Genomic DNA, 24437 nt, shown 5'->3' on the forward strand with positions numbered 1-24437 from the left:
GTATAATCTTTTGTTCTGCATTTTCTATCTTGCTTTTTAGTTCTATAACTTTCCATGTATTTTTTTCTTTTGCAAGACCTTTTTTCCACTTTCTGATTTTCTGGAACAAGATCCTTCTGTCTCTTGGTATGCATGAATGATGTTTACTTTTCTTCTTCGGTATATATTTATCCACTATTTTCTCCAATATTTTATATAATATCTCCGTATTTACCCTTATGTCATCACTTACGAAAATGTTATCCCAATCTTTGTTTAATTCTTCATTAATTTCTGACCATTTTATATTTTTACTGTAGAAGTTGTATTTTCCATATCCTTCCCACTTTTTCATTTCTTGCTTATCTCTATTTTCACTTGCTTTGGAATGAACTATTAATTCTATGACATTATGGTCTGAAATACTCGCATTATAAACTATTATTTCTTTAACATAATTCATCTCGTTCACAAATACTAGGTCTAAAGTATTTTCCTTTCTTGTTGGCAGGTGATTTATTTGTTGAATGTTGTATTCTAGTAGCATATCTAATAGCTTTTCAAATTGCCTCTTATCTTCTGCACTACTATTACTCTCTTTTTTATATGTATAAGTACAACCACAATCTCATATTCGTTCTTTCCATTCTACGAAAGGAAAGTTGAAGTCACCAGATAGGAGAGTAGTCCAGTCCTTGTGATTTCTACATATATCATCCAATTTTTCAATTATTAAGTCAAACTCTTTAGTATTAGGAGGTCTATATATTACTATGTTTCATCAATTTTTCAGATTCAAATTCTACCGCTATTAGTTCACATTCTGAGTTACTATATTTCTCATATATTTTTCCTTGTTTTTGTCTTTCCCATATATTGCGGTTCCCCCTTGATTCCTATTTTTTCTATCTGATCTATAAGTTTGGAACCCTTTTATTTGATCATCATTCCCAGTCTCTTGGGAATACCAGGTTTCACTTATATTCATTATATCTATTTTCTTTTCATTTTGGGTTAGTTCTTCTAAGTACTCTATTTTTCTTTTTGAGTTACTCGTAACTAAACCCTGCGCATTCATCACTATGATGGTTTGCGTGTTTTTCTCCTTCATTTAATAATGGTAGTAATAAGGATTTTCCCATGTCTCTTTCCTGTTCTGGTATGTTGTTCTTTTTTTCATTTCCAGAAATTCTGACATTAAAAAATCCAACTTTTCCATAATATTTGATCTTCCTTCATCATAATTATTCATTTTGTGTCTGAATCTGCAATTTTCTCCGTTTCTGCAATATCCTCTTGCATAATAAATACAGTTATTATCTCTTGAGTAGAATTTTGGAGCTGATGCTTTGAAATTTTTTGCTGTCACCTCTGTATATCTCATTGGTGGTTTGCTTTTCTCATTTACCTGATATTCTTGATTTCTCTCTTTATTTGTTTCTTTCTTATTTTGGATTTTATTACTTGGTTGGTTATTTATTTGATTATGATTCATGGCTACAGGGTGCATATATTTGCATTTTTTGTCGAACTTACATCCTTTTCCTTCTTTTAGGTTTTTACATATTTTTGGATGCAGATCTCTGCAATCATCCCCATAGCCATCTAAGTATGCACATTTACCATATATTTCATAGTTTTGACATACCTTAGGATGTTTGTAGTAACATCTTTCTCCAAATCTGCAATTCCCTCTTTTCAAAAGGTTGCAGATTTTGTCTTTCTTGTCTATTTTTTCCTCTTTCCCGTCATTGTGTAGATCTGGGTAGAGCCTCTTCGGGATTTGCTTTTCTGTTGTCATATCGTAATTTATTTCTTCGTAGGTATGCTGCTTTATTGCCTCATATGTAGTATCAATGAGTATCTCTGCATCCATACTTTTATCTTGTTCTTTGTTTTCCTTATTTTTTTCTGTCATTTCATTTTTGTTTACTTCTCTTCCGTTTTCCTCTTCTTCTTTTTCTTCTTCTTCTTCCTCTTCCTCTTCTTCTTCATCCTCAACTATTTGTACATTCAATCTTGATTTAATAACATTGTCTATCCATGATAGACATGTTGAACAAAAAATTCTTGTATCTTTTCTCAAATCTTGCATTACCTCAGCACACTGTGGATGGGTCGGAATGTTGCATGCAGCACATTTTCTGATTAGGTTTTGTGGATTGACTATGCTATACCAAACCTTACACAGTTTGCATGCTTTTGGCATTCTTTTTCCTAATGCATCAATTAGGATATTCACAAGATTCACCTTATTCATTTTCTTTGTCAGAATATGTTGGTTTATGTATATTTTCTTTATGAGTCTCTTGACCACTTGGATTTTATTTGGAACTTCTTCAATTATTTTCAAGATGTTTTCATTAGATTTGTTCCAGTTTGAAGGATTATATCCTTCTAATATATCTATGAATGCTTTTGTATCTTTTTGGTTAGGACTGTTGCTGATTTCATAGATGAGAAATGCCAGTTCCCTTCCTGCTACCTCATCGTATTGCGAATCTGCTAAACACGCTAAATTACGCCACCTCTTCCCGCAGTTGGAACTTACTGCCATCTTGTTCTGATTTGCAGTATTACACTTGATAAACTAACTTAGAAGACGCTTTATCCTACTATTTTCACACTAATCTTATCACCGATAGTTCACGAACACTTCTAGATATTTCTCAAATTCTAGTCGTATGTTAAACTTGTGATATCTGTTGATTAATCTGACTTCACGCGGGTACGTCTCACCAAGCAAGATGGCTACTACGAGAGAAAGAGAGAGAGGAGAGAGAGAGAGAGAGAGAGAGAGAGAGAGAGAGAGAGAGAGAGAGAGAGGGGCCTTCATTCTTTTATTTGCATGAAAACAGGAATAAAATGTATTCTTTCATGACCAGTATCTTTTATTAAAATACTTTTTTCTCCACTATTATTTGCAGAAGAGTTGCATCCACCTTGCTGGTGCACGATAATCCATAGTCATTAGCAATGTGAACATTTATTTTTCTCAGGAATTCGCTTCGGTTGCTGTAGCAAAACAACTGTTATTATTCAATGTTTATGGCTGTAGCATTTAAGCAACAATTATAGCATTACTAACGATACTTTTTCCATTCTCTTTTGCTTTTTCAACATATTTAACTAGAAGATATGATAAATAAAGAGATGGAGGAAATATTAGCAGTCTGAAAAAGGTGATTTCTCTCTCTCTCTCTCTCTCTCTCTCTCTCTCTCTCTCTCTCTCTCTCTCTCTCTCTCTCTCTCTCTCATACTAGGCCAAGATTTACCAGTATGTTAATTGAATCCGACATTTAAAAATTTGTAAAGCTACCATGCAGACCATAGTACAGTGGTACCTCGAGATACGAAAGGCTCAACTTACGAAAAACTCGAGATACGAAAGCGGACACGAAAATTTTTACTGCTCTACATATGAAAAGTTTTCAAGATACAAAAGGTTTCTGAAAGTCTGAGATTCGCCCGATAACAATTTTGAAACTTGCGCCCCGCGCCGCCATCTTAGTTCTAGTAGACTTGCCACCATCCTCCTGCTCTCCCATTGGTTTCTGATGCTAGCCAAGCCATGAGATCCTTCTCTCCTATTGGACAGCATTCCTCCCATCATGCATCTTACGTGGTGGCGTGCCTTCGCTCGGCCACTTCGCACCCGAAGCTTTATCGTACGCATGCAGCATTCGTTCGGTCCAACGATTTCGTTAAGTATCGTAAATTCGTTTGTGATTTCGTTGTGCTACTTTATCGTGTTGTGAGAACCTAATTAGTATACGTACTACATACGTAACTTAATTACGTACAGTACATATAGTCATGGGTCCCAAGAAAGTTGCTGAAGTTCACAGAAAGAAGAGAATGCTTTCTATGGAGACAAAGATGGAGATAATAAAAAAGTATGAAGCTAGCTTGCGGTTGAGTGTGATCGCTAAGGATTACGGCTGAAATCCGTCGACGATAGGCACCATCCTTAAGCAGAAGGAAGCCATCAAAGCAGCTACACCTTCCAAGGGCGTGACTATTTTGTCCAACAAGAGGAGCCATGTGCATAATGAAATGGAAAGGCTGCTTCTTGTATGGATCGAGGACAAAGAAATCAATGGCGATACGATAACCGAGACGGTAATCTGCCAGAAGGCCAGCGCTATTTTCGGCAATTTGATTGCCCAAGCCGAAGACGACGGCGGAGATGGGACATCAACGGCAACCCCAGAGTTCAAGGCTTCTCATGGGTGGTTCGAAAAATTCCGTAAACGGACTGGCATCCATTCGTTGGTGAAGAAATTGAAATTACATAAAGTATAAAAAAGTAAAAAGAAATGTAAAAATAAAAAAAACACAAAATAAATTTTATTTTAAGTTTTTTGTAAAGTTAAGTGTTACAGTTTTGTTAATGTGTTTTGTAAAGTTTAGTTTGTTTTTCTGACATTTTTTTGTGTGTTTCGTAAAGTTAAGTGTACGTATCTGCCGTTTGTCCTCCTCCTCCTCTGCCGCCACTTTTGGCATGATGAAATTCTTGCCAAAACACTCAAACGTGCACCCTCTATCATGTTCCTGCTCGCACTGAAGGGCATTAGGTTGAGAACCTTCCCTCTTGCGACTCATGGAATCTCTACAGATGCCATTGCTCGCAATTTGTTTGACAATAATTATCAAAATTTATATCAGAAGAAATATTGCATTTTTTCTGTACAGATCAATGTTTTTGGTTTATTGAGTAACGTTTACTAATTACCCTGTAACTATGGAAGTAAGAGGAATTTTGACGAAATATTTCGTACACACATTCTCCATTGCCATATGATGGTCCTTGAATTTTATCATGACTTTGCATTTTTTGCCCTAAACCCCCATATATAGGGGTACTGACTGGCCCCCTTAAGCTGCATAGAGGAACTGATCTCTCTCTCTCTCTCTCTCTCTCTCTCTCTCTCTCTCTCTCTCTCTCTCTCTCATCATTTGCTACATAAAACACAAGTATTGTTCAGTAACTCAGTTTTTGTCCTCATAAAATTTACCCTTGTCATATCTTTCTTTCCTAAAACATACAAAGCATCGTACTGTAGCTACCATACATACAATAGTGTTTCATATTGACCGTAGATACTGCAGGCAATTATCTTAAATCATAGACAAACATAAGTATTTTATTTAAATCGGCTGACCTTCTTAGGTGTCCGTCTTATCTGATATCCGGATTAATGGGGTTCAGTTTAATGAGGGTCAACTGTAGCCGACTTACATTTAGGCTAACTCAGGAAATGTAGGTAAATGTGTTAAATAAGGGAAACTTAGGAATGTAGGCTAAATGTGTTTAATAAAGTACAGTATATTAAAGAAAATTATACAGTACAGTTATAAAATGATAAAGTGAATACTATAATGAATAATGAATTGATACAAAGTAGCGTTAGAACTTAGTCATAGTGGTCAAAGTTGGCAACTTGGCTATTTGTAAGTGGAATTACTTTGCAAGACTGTTTACATAGGGGCTTCATTTTTTAGGGATGTATTCTATATTTTGGGATTTTCTGTGATCTGGCACTGGCCTGGTCCTTAGGTTCCCGGATTTAAGAGGCAGGACTATACATACTAACAGAAAATTTCAAAACAAGACCAGTGGAAAGAATAAAAAAATTTACTACTATAGGCCAGATGACCATGACTGCCAAGCTTACTTTTGGGGCCATCCCTCATGACAAGTTTAAGTAATATTTTAACCCTTAAGCGCCTATTGGACGTATTTTATGTCGACGAAAATTGTCTGTCGGGTGCTTAATTGACGTAAAATACATATATGCTAAAAAGTTTTTTTAAATATTCATGGAAAAATAGTTATAGGACTACTTAACAAAAACTTTTAAATCACGCACCTTGAGGGATGCTGGGAGTTCACGGATCAAGCTGTTGTTTTGTTTACATGTGTTAGCCAGGCGCGCATGCGCAAATTTCTTTCTTCTTGCAATAAAAAGCATCAGCGACACATCTCAGAAATTTTGTCACTTTGTCGTAATTTTTGCACCATTTTATATTAGCCGTTACATAGAGTTTTATATATGAAAATGTGTGCAATTTTATGTAGAATACAATAAAAAATAACCAATGGTTGTAGCTTTTATAAGTTTTCAAATATTTTTTTAAAATAACCTTAAGTGCCAAAATTTCAACCTTTGGTCAAATTCGACTCAACCGAAATGGTTGAAAAAGGGATTTTGATGTAGGAAAAATCTATTTCTGGGCAAGGAAGCCGTGTCGCCCAGTAAAATATGTTCCTTTAGCGCTATTTCTAAGGTAAATTATTGCTAAAATACCAGAGAACTGCTAAATTGGACATGCCAGAATATTCTGACTCGCTCACCCTTTCTAAAAGGGTGTCGGTATGAATCTGGGGCGAGTGCAAAACACTACCACAGCAGCCTCTCCAATTAGCCTTTTCCACATCAAAACCCCTTAGAAAAGGGGAGCCGTGCTACGGCTCACTCCCTGCTACTGCGAAGGTAGCGTCAGGGTCGGCATTCCTTTGATAGCCATTAAGAGAGCTGCACATTATTTTTGCGTTGTTTTTATCTGCCTTTTTGGCTTGTGTTTGTTAGCTATGGATCGTCAATCTGCCTCCCCATCCAAGTTCAGTACTGGTTTTTTGTTCGGCACTATTTAGGGAGTGATTTTAACCCTTGTGGTCCTTTTATTTAGGGTTTTGTCTGGCGTCGCCTTCGCTGACGAGGCTGGGCGCCGCCATTACGTGTTCCCCTTTCGTGTCGTTCGGTTTCGCGTGGTCTTCCATACTTCGTGAACCGAGTTGTTTATCAGTACTCTTATTTCCCTCTTCTTGGTTGGCAGTTTTTGTCGATCGCGTATACGCTTATGTTTATATTTTTGTTTATTTCGTGCTTTCCACGGGGGTTTCCTTTCGAGCACGTGTCTTTGTTTCGTGCCTCATCGGGTACTCACCGTTATAGTTTTACTACTTTTCATTATGATTTTGTTTTATTTCTTTTTCGTTATCATGCCTACCTCTGCCGTTCGGTTTACTTATATAGTTACGGCATTAGGCCATTCTGGTTTTGTCCTGGTTAGGGGACATCCTTATCGGGTGGCCCTACCTGGCTGTTAGGCATTTTTATAGTTTTATGTTCATTTCCCATCCCATGTTTTTCCCCCCCATGTTAGTGCATGATTTTACATTACATACTTTTAGGTATTTATTGTTTATTTGTGTATGTTTTCCTTTGGGTGATCATGTCGCCTAGCCTACCCCTGCGCCTTCCTTGCGATCCAGTAATCACGAGGAGCCGCTAGGTCACGTGATCGTCACCGCTACCGACCCCCCCCTTTTCCCCCTCCGCTTGGGGCCCCCACTGAGTGGGTGCTTCTCTCGCTCAGGTTGTCGCTGACAACCGACACGAGTCTCTGCGGGGGGTGTGAAGGGGGGCCTCCCAGGCCTTAGGTCGGTGTGTCGCTTCTCAGCCGACCTTCTTCGGAGTTGGCGGTAGTCTGAGCGTGCTCGGCTTCTCCCGCCTCTCTGAATGTTTTCACCCTCCCACCTTAGACATTACCTCCCCGCCCATGGCGGGTTTTCGTTCGAGCCTCTACGGCTTCGTCGAGGGTTTTGTTTTCGGAAGGTTATACCTTCTTAGGCGGAGATAATATAGAATTATTATTTATTTATTGTTTCGTTTTATTAGTTCTTTGAACCTCTGGGTTCATTGCCGCCCGGGATAGCCTGTTGCTAGCGCTTTTGTATTTCATTCTCCCTGATCGGGTAGCTTCAATTGCTAAAACTCTTACTATCTAGTAATATTAAATCATTTACCATCATTTTGCAACAAATTGGAAGTCTCTAGCACAATATTTTGATTTTGGTGAATTTTTGGAAAAAACTTTTTCCTTGCATCAGCGCGGTAACTCTGCCGAAAAAATCTGAAATTCTTTTGTCAGATTGTCGTAATGTTTGCACCATTTTATATTAGCCATTACATAAAGTTTTATATATGAAAATGTGCGCATTTTCATGTAGAATACAAGAAAAAATAACCTATGGTTGTAGCTTTTATCAGTTTTGAAATATTTTTATATAAATAACGATAAGTGCCAAAATTTCAACTTTCGGTCAAATTTGACTCAACCGAGGTCGAAAAACGCAATTGTAAGCTAAAACTCTTACATTCTAGTAATATTCAATCATTTACCTTCATTTTGCAACAAATTGGAAGTCTCTAGCACAATATTTCTATTTATGGTGAATTTTTGAAAAAACTTTTTCCTTACGTCAGCTCGGTAACTCTACCGAAAAAAATTTAAATTCTTTTGTCAGATTGTCGTAATGTTTGCACCGTTTTATATTAGCCGTTACATAAAGTTTTATATAGGAAAATGTGTGCATTTTCATGTAAAATTAAAAAAAAAATAACCAATGGTTGTAGCTTTTATCAGTTTTGAAATATTTTCATATAAATAACGATGTGCCAAAATTTCAACCTTTGGTTAACTTTGACTCGACCGAAATGGTCGAAAAACACAATTGTAGGTTAAAACTCTTATATTCTAGTAATATTCCATCATTTACCTTCATTTTGCAACAAATTAGAGGGGTCTAGCACAATATTTTGATTTACGGTGAATTTTTGAAAAAACTTTTTCCTTACGTCTGCGCGGTACATCTGGCAAAAAAATATGAAATTCTTTCGTCAGATTGTTGTAATGTTTGCACCGTTTTATATTAGCCATTACATAGAGTTTTATATATGAAAATGTGCACAATTTCATGTAGAATACAACTAAAAACAACCCATGGTTATGGCTTTTATAAGTTTTGAAATATTTTCATATAAATCATGATAAGTGCCAAAATATTAACCTTTGGTCAACTTTGACTCGACCGAAATGGTAAAAAAAACGCAATTGTAAGCTAAACTTTTACATTCTAGTAATATTCCATCATTTACCTTCATTTTGCAATGAATTGGAAGTCTCTAGCACAATATTTCGATTTATGGGGAATTTATGAAAAAAACTTTTTCCTTATGTCCGCATGGTAATTCTGCCAAAAAAATCTGAAATTCTTTCATCAGATTGTCATAATGTTTGCACTGTTTTATATTAGCCTTTACATAAAGTGTTATATATGAAAATTTGTGCAATTTCATGTAGAATACAACAAAAAATAACTCATGGTTGTAGCTTTTATCAGTTTTGAAATATTTCCATATAAATAATAGTAAATTTGATGTAGGATGTTACATAAGGTATACAATTGGTGTTTCTATTTCTTCCTTCTTTTATCTCTCTCTCTCTCTCTCTCTCTCAATCTCTCGTCTCTCGACTGCCTCTCACTCTCGTCTCTCTCTCTCTCTCCTCTCTCTCTCTCTCTCTCTGTGTTATTGGCTGTTTATATATTTATATATTTCTAATGGTAAATTGCTTAACATGACTTTCAAATGATATTAATAATACCAATTCAATGGTATATTTGACGTAGGATGATACTTTAAGTATACATTGGTATTTGAACTTTCAAGATAGGCAGACATAGGTATTTTTAGAAGGGAGTTCTAACTATTCGCGGGGGTGCCTGGTACACATCCCCCGCGAATATATCTAATAATGACATTTTTTTCATTTCTGATGGTTGCATACTAAACTTCAGGAAATGACAAAAAAAGGAGCCAAAAATGAACTCTTAATCTTGAAAACTAAGTGTGCTGTGATTTAAAAATAAAACTTTTTCCGCTTCAGCGCTCACTCCCAAACGCCGCCGGCATACGGAAGACACTTTCGGAAATACCGGCTCAGCGTTTAAGGGTTAAAGAAATATGCTAAAATTGCTGAAACACATATCAGCTGATGATAAAAACTGAAGTCGGGTAAATTTTCACAAATCAAAACATAGAAGAGAAGTTAAATATTGAACTGTAACTATGCAGCCAAAGCAGAATGAATCACAATATGTGCAGTACATGTAGTTTACATGAGAAAAATTATTGGTTGAGTAAGATCAATAAAGCAACAAAACCACTCAATCACTATTGAATGATTAAATATAAATCCTGGATTATATGCAATGAAACATGAATATTTTGACAATTCTGACAATAAAAGGTCGAAACAGATAGGCTCCTAATATTAAATAAAGCATACTGGTCAGGGGGAGAGAGAGAGAGAGAGAGAGAGAGAGAGAGAGAGAGAGAGAGAGAGAGAGAGAGAGAGAGAGAGAAGTCCATTGGCACCAAAGAAATATGATCATTCTGTCAAGCAGGACACAGGTTGTCTTTTTTTTTTTTTAAGAACATAAGATTATTAAAATACCTACAAAGAAAGAAATTACAAATCACTAATTATATTTTGAAGCCTTTTACACAGACATATTTTTCTTGTTCATGTCATTTTCAAAGGGAAAGATTTCTTTCAAAATTCTTTTCACACAGATGAAATTCTTCCATCCATGAGGTATGGCAGCCATCTTAAAATTTTGGAGTACAATGATTGACTGAATGTGACTATCATAACTTAATTGAATGTGCCATACCATTTAGAAATCTACAATACAGTACCGTACCAATTACTTCATAAAATGAGGAATTAATACTTACTAAAACTTTCAGTTCTTGCAATTTGATAAAATTGAAATTTGTGGTGAAGGAGAGGCCCTGAGCTGATCCTATTCTGATCTCCTTTAGTCTTGGAGCTTCCATAAAATAAGCAGGATCAAATCTGAAACAAATTCACACCAAGCATTAAACTTTGCTTGTAGTTGTAATTAGTGACTCCACACACTTTTTTTTTTTTTATTATTTAATGATATTTTATTTCTTGTCAGTTTTGATTAAACTGCATGTATGATATGAAGTCATGTTTCCTTGTAGCTTTCGCTCATTAAAATAGCACATACATTTTCCTATATGTATAGAAAATAACATATAATTGTCAGATATTTCTTAAATTCTATACCATCAATTGATAAACAAACTAACAAAAAGAAAATAAACTGATCTTTGTTCATACACAGACCAAATCTTTCGTCTTAACATAAGGGTCTTTCAAACTGCTACCATTACCTATTCCCTGCCATAAATGGTTTTATACACAACCCCCATGGTGATCATATCAATCTGTTCATGAATCAGATTTGCAGGGAAAGCTCAAATAGTTTTATCTAGTGTGTAACTACCAGGCTTATTTACTAAATTATGATGCACTTAAAAAGCCTAGACACAATCTGATTACATTTGATTTTATGAAATTTAGGTTGACAAGCCAAGTACTGGGGCACTTGTGGTTATTCAGCCCTTAAGAGAGTGAAAAATGGGATGTGGAGTGGTTGTAGAGCAAATAATCCAGAAAATAAAGGAGATGAAGTTCAGGAAACTACCTAAAGGTGAAATTTTTTGAGAAAATCCCTTAACTGCACAAAAATATAATTGTCAAAGAAGTTGGACAGCAAGATTGAAGAAAGGAAATGGGACTGGAGGTGACGTAAAAGGATAAAAAGTGGGAGCAACTGGAGACTGACGGGATACTGCAAATATTCTTTAGTAATGCCAACAGTGCAAGATGTAAATGCAATGATAGCATTACCTACCTATGAGGAATATAAATTTCATCACATTCTGTATAAATATTTTACTTATTGTATCACTGACATAGTCATTTTCAATAAAATTCTTAAATTAGAATTTTTCTTTCTTGATCCTATAAGTGAAATTAATTCCCGACCAAACCTAACCTGTGTTCTTCTTGCCCAATGTCCTATCTGGGTCCAAGTCTTCCTCCAAGACATTTTCAAATTATTTTCTACCTCTTCTTCCTTACAACTAGTACTTTTAACATTATACACTCCTCTTTCTTTCTCATCACATGCCTGAAACAACTGCAGTCTTTGAGATCTGGGTCTATTTTCCAGCCTCAAAAAACTCAACTCTCAGCAACTTTATCAGCACTATGTCCTTCCCATAGGAATTCAATCATGCATTGTAACAATTTGTGAAAAAACTCCTTCACACTCTCATCTTGTGAAAGCACAAATGTTGCTGCTGTGTAGAGAAGGTTGGTTTGATATGTGAATCACTTATTTTTATTGTATTTACCAATGAGAGACTTGCTCGGCTGCAGCACAACAATACTTCCACTTTACCTTCACTGAAAAAGCTATAATTCTCAGTGTATCCTCATATGTTTCCTGATTAGATGCAGACTTTGAATGATTACACTCAATCACTTGATCAGATCTGGAAGCAATGATGACTCTGGTTAAGGTCTATGCATGATTACTAAATGCATAATTGAGTATGCACCTAATTATAGCATGAGGTAAGACAACCAAAGTCACTTGGTGAAAGTGAAGAGTTGACAGCTGCAAGCTAATACCCTAGATGGTGAAATGACACACTTGCTGCATTAGCTGTAGTACCATTTGTTTCTCAGAGAATTAGGAGATGGTACAGGGCACACTGTATAATGCCTGATGGTTTTGGATGAAAAATGACACATGTTTAATTAATTTGTATTTTTCCTAGCTAACAAACCTGAGGTTTAGCACCAAATGGAAACTGATTAAAATCAATCAGAAAATGTAAATGCAAGGAATCTGTGCATCTGGCATCCAATACGTAGTTGACGTGGAAGCGAGTCAGAGACTGTTTGAATCCAGTGACGCATCAGTTTTTTTTTCCAACCCAGGATGAAATACGAGGGGTGGCTAGAGGTGGGCAGTCAATGTTAAAACCTCAGGTTTCTTTGCTATGAAAAATACAAATTACAAAATAAAAAATCCTTTGTTCAGATGTGGAACAAACCTTTGGTCTTAACAGTAGGATTGACTCACAACTTGGAGGGAGGAATGAGAATCCTGAAACGACTAAAGGGTCGGCACACCTGACCATTCTTCTTAGAGATGAGAATTCTAAAGAAAAGGACTTAAGTCTTTGAGATGTTAGACATGTGGATACCTAACACTCAGTCCAATGGATTTAAATACAATGAAACTTGGCCAGATTCATTGCATACACAGAAGTCAAAAAGAATCACATCTGTTCAAGCAACAAACCATATTAGCCACAAAAAAACTGGTTTGTAATGACCCTTCACTCTCCTTGCTGGAGAGAGGAGCTGAATTTACTGAAATGTAGATTTGTATGTTGTACGGAATATAAAAAGTGACTGCAACGCTCATCCGCATCAAGCCAGTTTCAGTTATCTCATTCATTCCCTACTCCACATAATCATCTTGGCAAGATACATACTGTTCTGCCAGGGCCTCCTGATACTTCCAGCAACAAATCGATGGAAGAAAAGGAAGGGGACAAAGGCACAACACTAGCATGGGGTGTGACAGCAGCAGGAGACGAAGCATTGAGAAGAGAAGAAAAACCCTCCCACGAAGGAAGAGTAGAAACCCTACGATGCTCCCTCTTACTATAAAATAACTTCCACTACTCTCTCTAGGCCACGAACAGCATTCCATGCAGGGATTTGTTTTTGTACAAACATTAGAACGGCAACTTACAAGTGAAGTGGGTCTCTCACAGCCGAAGCCAAAAAATGAGAACACGGAAAACCTGGAGTTCTCGGACATACATGTTAATGAGGCCAAGAAGGAGCAGAAGAAGCCATAATAACAGGACACACACACTCAAACACAAGCGAAAAAAGGCAATGAACCAGGTAAAGGCTGAGAGAGGTCAACCACAACTCTCGTCCAGGAGGTTTTAACCCTTAAACGGCGAGTGGACGTATTTTACGTCGACATTTTTTGTCTCTTGGGTGCCGACTGGTCATATTTTACGTCGACATACAAAAGTTTTTTTAAAAATTCGCGGAAAAATACTTATAGGCCTAACAGCTGAAAACTCTTGAATCACGCGCCTTGGGGGATGCTGGGAGTTCACGGATCTAGGTGTTGTTTTGTTTACAATCGTTACGCAGGCACGCAAGCGCGAATTTCTTTCTTACCCCACTAAAAAGTATCTGTGACACATCTCGGAAATTATTTAGTCACTTTGACATAATTATTGTACCATTTTAAATTAGCCGTTACATGGAGTATTATATATGAAAATGTGCGCATTTTTATGTAGAATACAACTAATAAATACTCATGATTGTAGCTTTTATCAGTTTTGAGATATTTTCATATAAATAACGATAAGTGCCAAATTTTCAACCTTCGGTCAACTTTGACTCTACCGAAATGGTCGAAAAACGCAATTGTAAGCTAAAACTCTTATATTTTAGTAATATTCAATCATTTAACTTCATTTTGCACCCAATTGAAAGTCTCTAGCACAATATTTCGATTTATGGTGAATTTATGAAAAATCTTTTTCCTTACGTCCGCTCAGTAACTCTTCCGAAAAAAATCATACATGTGATTGTGGTAATGTTTGCACCATTTTAAAATTAGCCGTTACATGAAGTTTTACATATGCAAACATGCGGCCAATAATTTCATGCAACAATTACAACTAAAAAACAACCCATTGTTGTAGCTTTTATCAGTTTTCAAATATTTTCATATAAAAAATGATAAGTGACAAATTTTCAACCTTTGGTCAAATTTGACTCTACCGAAATGGTCGAAAAACACAATTGTAAGCTAAAACTCTTATATTCTAGTAATATTCAATCATTTACCTTCATTTTGCAGCCAATCGGAAGTCTCTAGCACAATATTTTGATTTATGGTGAATTTATGAAAAAAATAACATTTTCTTTACGTCCGCGCGGTAACTCTTCCGAAAAAATCATACGTGCGATTGTGGTAATGTTTGCACCATTTTAAATTAGCCGTTACATAAAGTTATATTTATGAAAATGTCGCAATTTCATGTAGAATACAACAAAAAATAATTGAAGGTTGTAGCTTTTCTCCTTTTTGAAATATTTGCATATAAATCACGATAAATAGAAAAAAAACCACGTTCAGTCAACTTTGACTCTACCGAAATGGTCGAAAAACGCAATTGTAAGCTAAAACTCTTACAGTCTAGTAATATCAAGTCATTTATCTTCATCTTGAAACAAATTTGAAGTCTCTAGCACAATATTTAGATTTATGGTGAATTTAAAAAAAAACTTTCCTTCCCTCCGCGCGCGGATTCTCCGCCGCAAATCTCTGAAATGCATACGTAGCATTCTCGGAATATTTGCTCCGTTTCATATTAGGCATTTCATAGAGTTTTATATATGGAAATGTGCGCAATTTCATGTAGAATAAAACGAAAAATATTTGAAGGTTGTAGCTTTTCTAATTTCCGAAATAATTGCATATAAATAAAAAATATATAAAAAAATTTGACATTCGGTCAGTTTTAACTCGTCAGATATGGTCGAAAACTGCATTTGTAAGCTAATACTCTTACAGTATAGTAATATTCAATCATATATCTTTATTATGAAAGAAATTGGAAGTCTCTAAGACAATATTTAGATTTATGGTGAATTTTTGAAAAAAATATTTGTTTACGTCCGCGCGTTACGAATTCATGCATTATTTTGTGATAATATTTTCTCTGTGTTGCTTTTATCGTTTTACAATGTGTTATATACCAAATGATTGCAATTTAGTACATTAAAACGAAAAAAAATAACTCGTTACCTTTAAACGTTTTGCACATAGCGCGATTTGAATACAATTATATATGAAATTTTTTTTCCCGCTATCATATATCACATTACTATTTATATATGATAATGATAATTTTTTTCATTTCTGATGGTTGCATACTAAACTTCAGGCAATGACAAAAAAAGGAGCCAAAAATGAACTCTTAATCTTGAAAACTAAGTGCGCTGTGATTTTTTGAAAAAAATATTTTTTCCGCTTCCGCGCTCACTCCGAGACCGCCTCGGCACATGGAAGACGATTTTTAATATACCCCTTCGGCGTTTAAGGGTTAAGAAAGACTGATGCTGTGCGTGGGTGCGTGGTCCTTGACCCCTCTTCACCCGATATACGCATGCGTTGCCAGATCTCACAAGATTCCTTGCTGTCATCTGCGATTTAACCCGATCCAGCTAGGTACTAGAAATTATCCTATTGCTAAGACCAAAGATTTGTTCGCGTATGAACAATATAGAACTCAGGCCAAAGGCCAACCACTGGGACCTATAAAGTCAATCAGTGCTGAAATGGAAATGGACAGTAAAAGGTTTGAAGGGTGTAACAGGAGGAAAATCTTGCAGTTACACTATGAATCAAATGAAGAGAATATGAAAGGAGGTACAGTAAAAGGAACGAAAGTGGTTGCAGCTAGGGGCCGAAGGCACACTGCAAAGAACCTTAAGTAGTGCCTACAGTGCACAGCATGAGGTCCAATGACGACACTAACCCCCTACAAGGGGATGGTATGGTGTCATAACTATTATCAGCTGCTTATGGCGTCGATAACCGGAGCTTGGCATATTATGCTGCCATAAATTGCTGATTTTATGGCTCTTAGACAAGCCCAATAAAACTGGATTGTCATTAACAGAGTCCATCAATAACCAGGAACTGCCTGTATATTGCATTTGATTGTTGCCATGTTTTATCATTATGTTAAATTTATTGTGAAATAACATTTTATTTTTTACGTAAATTGATATTTTGCATACAGCACAGATTTTACTGTCTCTTCTTCTGTCCTCAACAATATCATGACGAATGATAACTTAAAATCATTCATTCATTATTCCTCAAAAATATAAATGCTTCCTCCCTCTATCTCAAGTTAGCTGTGCATCATCCAAATAACGAATTAGTTTGTTAATCTTTTATGCTAAATCTTACTGTGAAAAGCTTTGTTCTTTCATTTACTATTTTGTTAAATATGGTTAAACTATGCCATTTCACTCAGCGCACCGACACTAGCTCAATTAAGACTTTTTTTTGTTATTATTTCTGTATTTATTTGATTGTTTTCATATTTTATCATTATGTTAAATTTATAGTGAAATTCCCTTTTTCAATGTGAAATGTTATTGCTTTTATATTTATACAGTAATATTTTAGCTCTCTTCTTCTCTCCTCAACATATCAACACTCCCTGTTCAGTCTCAAGACAGCTGTGTATAATTTCCCTGCGATGACACACGATTTTGTACATCTTTATGCTACATTTTATGTTGAAATGCTTTATTACTTTATTCATTTTGTCGAATATGGTTATCATTAAACTATATTCAATGTTTCCCTGGTATTTAAGGGGGCTGGGTATCAGACATCCCCAGCGAATAGCTAGAACCCACAAATAGTTGAAACCCGTATAAAAATGCTTAAAGCTGCTAATTTTGTTAATTAAAACTCAAGAAAAAACCACTAAAAACAGATTTTGACAAAGGAAAAATCTATTTCTGGCGGAAGACCTGTGTCGCTTGGTGAAATGTCCCTATAGCACTCATATCTAGGTATAAATTAATGCTAGATATACCAGAGAAAAAAAGCCATATGGAATGCTGGAGTTACTACCTCCAGCTCACTCACCCTCATAGGGTGTCGGTATAGCACAGGGGCGAGTGGAAGCCACTATCACAGATGCTTTGCCAATTAGAAGTTTCCTCTCTCAAAATCCCCTTCTAGAGAGGTGCCGTTACAACGTCTACCTTCCGCTAGCTACTACTACCTCTGCCAGAAACCCTCATTCCTGAAATACGCACCCAAGCTTGGGCCAGCTAAAGGGTGGGGTAAAGGAAAAAGAGAGGGATGGGTTCACCGGGTGACACAGGTCTTCCACCAGAATAGATTTTTCCTTTGTCAAAATCCCTTTTCTGGGTTCGACCTGTGTCGGCCGGTGAAATAGTAGCAGAGAATTGGCCATACAAGCTTGGTAAAATAAAAAAAATTATATGAAAGGAAAATAAAAATTTTCATAAAATTATTGTTTTAATAACCAAGGTAAGAATAACAAATTACAAATAATAAAAAGCCCCTAATATGACTAAATCCATACAATCCTGGGAAAAAGCAACAGGTAATGAACATAAAAACAAATATAATAATAAACTATGTACATGGACAGGAGTGGGTTGATGAGCAATCCAGCCCGGAACAAAAGGCATAAAGGCAGGGATTACAAGCGAGGCAGGTACGTGAGATTGAGTACCAAAAGATAATTTATAGCAAAATAATAAAATACAGATATAGAGTTACATAACTAGGCCGTATCAGGGGAGACAATGTTCCCTGCAGCCACTGCCGAATGAATATTTAAGGGCCTCTAGATTTTTCAGCTAGAGGCGTATAATACTGTCGGGGATTTCCAACCCGTATATTTTTTAAGATCCTCAAAGTTCATATGATGAAAATAATTAACGGATGTAGCCACTGCCCGCATATCATGGACATGAGGGACTGAATCCGGATTGGCTTGTTTAACCCTTAAACACCAAAGCGGTAAAAAAAAAATGTCTCCCGTGTGCCGGAGGTGTTTCAGAGTGAGCGCGGAAGCGGAAAAAATATTTTTTTCAAAAAATCACAGGGCACTTAGTTTTCAAGATTAATAGTTCATTTTTGGCTCCTTTTTTTTGTCATTGGCTGAAGTTTAGTATGCAAACATCAGAAATGAAAAAAATTATCATTATCATATATAAATAATGCGATATATAATAGCGCAAAAACGAAATTTCATATATAATTGTATTCAAATCGCGCTGTGCGCAAAACGGTTGAAGGTAACAAGTTACTTTTTTTTTCGTTGTAATGTACACTAAATTGCAATCATTTTTGTATATAACACATTGTAAAACGATAAAAGCAACACAGAGAAAATATTATCACAAAATAATGCATGAATTCGTAACTCGCGGAGGTAAACAAATATTTTTTTCAAAAATTCACCATAAATCTAAATATTGTCCTAGAGACTTCCAATTTCTTTCAAAATGAAGACAAATGATTGAATATTACTATACTGTAAGAGTATTAGCTTACAAATGCAGTTTTCGACCATATCTGACAAGTTAAAGTTGACCGAGTGTCGATTTTTTTTATATATATATATTTTTTATATGCAATTATTTCGGAAATAAGAAAAGCTACAACCTTCAAATATTTTTCGTTTTATTCTACATGAAATTGCGCACATTTTCATATATAAAACTCTATGAAATGCCTAATATGAAATGGAGCAAATATTCCGAGAATGGGACGTACGCATTTCAGAGATTTGTGGCGGAGAATCCGCGCGCGGAGGGAAGGAAAGTTTTTTTTTTAAATTCACCATAAATATGACAATTTGTCGAAAATTGCATTTTTCCTAACTATACAAACCTGAGGTCCTTTAACAATAGGAAGGTAACTAGCGGCAGCTGGGACGGTCGTAAGCTTCGAACAAGGGGAGACGGTAGTTAACTGCTTGTCCGATCGTGCGCGCGTGCCCGAAGAGGTGAAGAATCACTTTTGCTTTAGGCCCATGCAAAAAGTTGCAGAGTGAGGGGTGGCATGAGGTGGGACTATATGTAAAGGACCTCAGGTTTGTATAGTTAGGAAAAATGCAATTTTCGACAAATTGTCATTTGTTCCGATACGTAATACAAACCCTCGGTCCTTTAACAATAGGAAGACTCACTTATTGGTGGGAGGAATCTGAGTCTTTTTGGTGAACAGACTGGTGTTCGTCCAACCCTGGAGTGCCTCCCTGGTCGTAAGAGCAAGGGAGGGATCCAAACCTCTGTCCGATTGATCGGGGTGTGCACCGCAGGATCAATGGTCAGACCTCTGGGCCAAGTACTAAGAGAGAGGCAAGCGTATCTCTTCGTACCAGCAAGGCAAGAACTTGTGTTCCTGTTTGCAAGAGACAATCATAAAATGATGGGTTTGTCTCAAGTTGGCATCCACACTTCCGTCCCCACTTGTTGGAGGAGGAAGTGGTGGTGGATATTACTCCTATCCCTACTGAAAGGGATAGGATGGTGCTCTATTGAGTAGCTCACCTGCATCTCGTCCTACCCAGCAGGGTGACGACCGTGTGCGCCTCTAACCCAGAGGTAGAGGCGGGAAGAAAAAAGATGGGAAGGGAGGAGCCAGTCACACTCTCATTCACTCATCCATTCTTACGGTCACACCAGGACTCGATGCTGTTCAGCCTGCGAGGGTCTGGGTTAACTACACAACGTGTTGAGCAACCACCACGGTTCCCAAGGAAAAAGATCCAAGGACCTGTGGGCAATATCCCGAAGGTAGAAGGAGGTGCATGCGGTCCGGTTGGACCAAGCCCCTGCCTTCACTACCTGCGCCACGGAGAAGTTCTTGCGGAACGTGAGAGAATGATGAAGAGGCGTCCACACTCATCCTGGGTGTCGAGTTTCTTCAGACAGCTCCGTCGCGCCTTCACAGGACAAAGCAGCATAGCCTTCGTATCGGAGGCGGTGAAGTCCATTAGGGAGGGTATTGTGAAGGACTCGAACCAATCGTCAGTTACCGAAGGGTTCCGAGTCTTCGCTACGAAGATCGGTATGAAATCGAGTGTCACAAATCCCCATCCCCTTGTGCTTGACTTCGCAAGAAAAGTCATGCAGTTACCTAAGACGAAAAGAAGGGAATAGTCGTATGACCTATCCCTCTTCTTGACTTTGGTTATGTACAGTACTCATACTGACAAGCTATTAAGACAAAGTAATGATTGCTCTGGAACAACCGACTAAGTCCACAGCATAGTTCGTAACTGACTCGGGCGCTCTGACAGCTGCCGACTGACTGGTTCGGAATCGGTAGTGAGGCAAGTTGTCCAAGCATCCGGGTAAGTCACGTGACCTTCGCCCTTTAAAGAGTTATGCTGAGAGACCAAACAAATAATATATTTGTTAGTCACCGATGCCGGACGGCGCGGTGATGATTCTCTTAATGCATAAGCTCAAAAGGCAAAAGTCAATTGCCTTCAAAAGACCGAGGTCCCTGATGGCAAGATAATCTCATAGACGTTGAATCTCAGCTTAAGGAGAAACAACACTATGTGACGTTGAAGACGAAGGTAGGCAATGAATGCAACCTAAGTCTCCCAGCTGAATCGAGAGAAGGAATCTCAGGATTCTGAACCTGTGCTTACAAATGACTGAAAACGCTAACCGCCATTTCATTGCTGTCCGGTGTGCAATGAAAGCGGGGCATTCTTCAGTAATGAAACATAGGGGAGAGCCGCCTGAAGAACTGCTTCTCATGGGCTGAACGTTTGGAAGTAGAGCTGGCAGGTGTGGGAGTAGGCGATGTCTTTCAATACATCTGCTAATCCGGGGTGAACAATGAACAATTGCACACCTCCGAATACGAGATATTTTGAGGACAAACTCAGATTCCGCAAAAATCATTCGCATTGTCGCGATACGATGCAGCAAGAGACTATTACAGAATTCTGTTACCGTGCAGTAAACAGAAAGATGAGAGTCGAATAGATATCTCTGTTTTAAATTCTCGCAATACCGAAGACGATGAATACTAGTGTCACAGCAGTAGATGGTCATTCATGTATGCGAGAATCCCCATTAATCATTAATAGAGACTTAAGTCCGTGATTGTTGGGCAGAGATACGGTTGGTATTCAATCAAAGCAGGTGAGAAAGACATAACCAACCGTGCATCTCGAAGCGGCAGCTGGTACTGAAATGCCTCGGGCAATTCAATACGCAGTAGCTGTCGCTGACTCGTCATCCTGAGTTGCCAAGTAATCCTTTCCACGAAGGAATGCGTTCAGCTAGAACCACCGAGCATAAAAAGATATGCTCGAGCAATTATATTTATGCGAAACGAATTTCGATAAATATAAAAGCTTAAATGGTGTTGTTGTGACAACACCATAAGTATATAAAATTGAAACTGGAAACTCCAGGGAGGTTGCAGGCAACCCCGAGTTGCAGTTCAATTAGAATACTTCTCGTCTACGTCGCAATCCGTAGAGTAACCAGGATATGCGCCTACCCCTCGGACCATTCAACTGCTTAGCAGAATCATGTCGCGAGGTTAATATACGTAGTATATTTGTAGGATTCTGAACAACGATCTCCATCCTAAATTCTTTCCCTTCAAGAAACAAAATAAGGATGGAGATCGACGGCCTTCGATCTCTAAGAAAGAGAGAGAAGGAGAAGTCTTCCCCGAAGGAAAGCTTCAATGGTGCACAGAATAACGAAGACGAAAATTCAAGCCAAACTGGATATTCCCGTCCATTCTCTCTAATCCAGGGCTGGCCGCCACTGTGAGATATCTTCATTCGGCGACAGTCTTCTTCCAACGCTAAGAACTCCAGGAATTCGAGCATTCGGCGAGATCCCCGATTATCGTGGTAACAATTATCGGGAATACTCGTCTAACTCCCTTGGACAGTGGTCTCGCCATGTGTGCTAGAAATTCTGCAGAATTCTAAGCGCCTAGCGAAACCCCCACCGGATTCGTTAAACGAATATCGGTTGGTTGTCCTCTCGATTCCCGTAGAAATCGGAGATGGTGCAGGGTCCCTCCTCGACCGGGGTTACGTCAGGTAGGACCCGAAGGTCCCCCCGGTAGCGCAGTCCCCAATCGTGGGATCCTACAGAGAAGTCTGTAGGATCCTACCCCTTTCCCTCGTAGCCGTAAAGAGAGAGGGAATGGGGAAGGAAAAGGATATTGCTCGCCCTTCCAGCAGCGGCACTAGCATTTGGAGACGAGAGTAGGAGCAGCCATCACCTTGCGGCGATGGCCTTCCTCCCACCCCCCTCCCCCGAGGAGGGTCACGAACTCGTGCTGTAGGTAAGCATCTGCCACCACTGTGAACTTCGTCGGGTGGGGCTGATTGACACCTGACAGCGGAGAGCCCAAAACCGTCCTATTTGAACTCATTCCAGTCCTCGTCGAGATCGAAACCTCTCAGGAGGACCGGGGGGGGGGGGGGGGGGGGAAGAAGAGCTGCAATACTCCGAAAAAATGCCACTGTCGCAGCAGAGGAGGGGAAGTAGCTTGCCCGACCGGCTAGACCTGAGCGAGCCTTCTCGTCCGGAGACGAGAGGCTCTCCTGGTTCAGAACAGAGTCGAGAAGCTCTTATCGCGGCAAGCCCACCGTCAGTCTGGTTCCCTACTCGGGCTCGAGAATGACTTGAGCCGTGGAGCGGCGATCCTCTCCCCAGGTCGTTGTGCTGACGAATCAGTGCAATAACCTGGGCAAAGTTACTCTGAATCTCGGAAGTTACAGCGTCTTGAGGAGTAGGACCGTCCAGTCCCTCCAACAAGAGCAGCTCCCAAGACCCTCCTCCTTCAGAAGAAGGACCAGCAACAGATCCCTGACGGTTGCCTCCAATCACTTGCGCGTACGTCCTGGCTGGTCCTAAGACTATACCTGGCACGTGCGGCGTCGTGACGGGATCGTGAGCGGCGCATCTCTCACGATCACTCCTATATACCTCGCTCTTCCCGGCGTATGCCGAGGAAGTTGAAGGTATCGGAGAGACAGACCTGACGCTACCCCCTCCCCCCCACCCCCCCCCTGACGGTCGCCTCCAATCACTTGCGCGTACGTCCTGGCTGGTCTCAAGACCATACGTGGCACGTGCGGCGTCGTGACGGGATCGTGAGCGGCGCACCTCTCACGATCACTCCTAGCTACCTTGCTCTTCCCGGCGTACCCCGAGGAAGTTTAAGGTAGTGGAGAGAGAGACCTGACGCTCCCCCCCCCCCCCCCCCCCCCCCCCGCTCGCTGGCAGGACCAGCGTACGTGGGGGGCTGCAGCCGATCACCAACCCACGGTGGGGATCGATCTGCAGGCCTGGCCGTGCCGCTCACCTGTGGCGAGCGGCTCGACTGAGCACGTCGACCCCGGTCCCGTGCGTCAGACGAGCTGCTGCTGGTCGCCCTATCCGCGCGGTCCCTGTGGGAGCGGCGGTCCGGCGGTCAGGTGACTTGCAGAGCTCGTTTTTGCGGTGAGACCGGTGAGCGTCCTCAAGGCGCGTCAAACCGCTGGTACCAGCCAAGGCTGGTACCGATGGTCGGGGGGACCTATTCCCAGCCTCAGCCCGTGGCTGGTCAGAGACCGTCACGTCTACCAGGGTTACCAGCTGGTCGCTGCAAGAGCGGCCGCTGGCCTGGCGAGAGTCACATGAGCGGCTCTCACCAGCTTCTGCTCCGTGCCGCGGTCCTGGCGCCGAGCAAACTCTGGCGCCAAAATTTTGGCTATACGCTCTCCCGGAGATCGTATACTCGGAACTTCTCGCGAACGAGAGACCGAGCCGGAACCTGGCGTAGTGGCAGCCCCGCAAACACCAGGCGAGGAAGTACCGGTGGTAGTCGGTACGCCTCTGGTCCCCGTCTTCTTCTTCCTTGTGGAAGAGGAGACGGACCCTGTTCCCGAAAGAGCAGGAGGACCGGCAGAAGAACCCCCCCGTCCCACGGCGTGGAACGAGCCCTTAGAAGTTCCCGAAGGAGTCTTCTTAGGGGGGAAACCCGGGTTACCAGCTGGTCGCTGCGAGAGCAGCCGCTGGCCTGGCGAGAGTCACCTGAGCGGCTCTCACCAGCTTTCTGCTCCGTG

The 24437-nt window shown here is 39.5% G+C and overlaps 1 protein-coding gene across 3 annotated transcripts in view; it reads right to left on the reverse strand.

Annotated features, from left to right (window-relative positions):
• The window catches only part of LOC135219431 (uncharacterized), a 751318-nt gene that overhangs the window by 70977 nt on the left and 655904 nt on the right, over positions 1-24437 (reverse strand). For all 3 annotated transcript variants that reach the window (XM_064256210.1, XM_064256211.1, XM_064256209.1), the window contains one exon: positions 10569-10689. In XM_064256210.1, the coding sequence (XP_064112280.1) occupies positions 10569-10689 (121 nt within the window). The remainder of the gene's footprint in view (positions 1-10568; positions 10690-24437) is intronic.

Source organism: Macrobrachium nipponense, chromosome 1 (assembly GCF_015104395.2).
Source record: "Macrobrachium nipponense isolate FS-2020 chromosome 1, ASM1510439v2, whole genome shotgun sequence".
NCBI classification, from domain to species: domain Eukaryota; kingdom Metazoa; phylum Arthropoda; class Malacostraca; order Decapoda; family Palaemonidae; genus Macrobrachium; species Macrobrachium nipponense.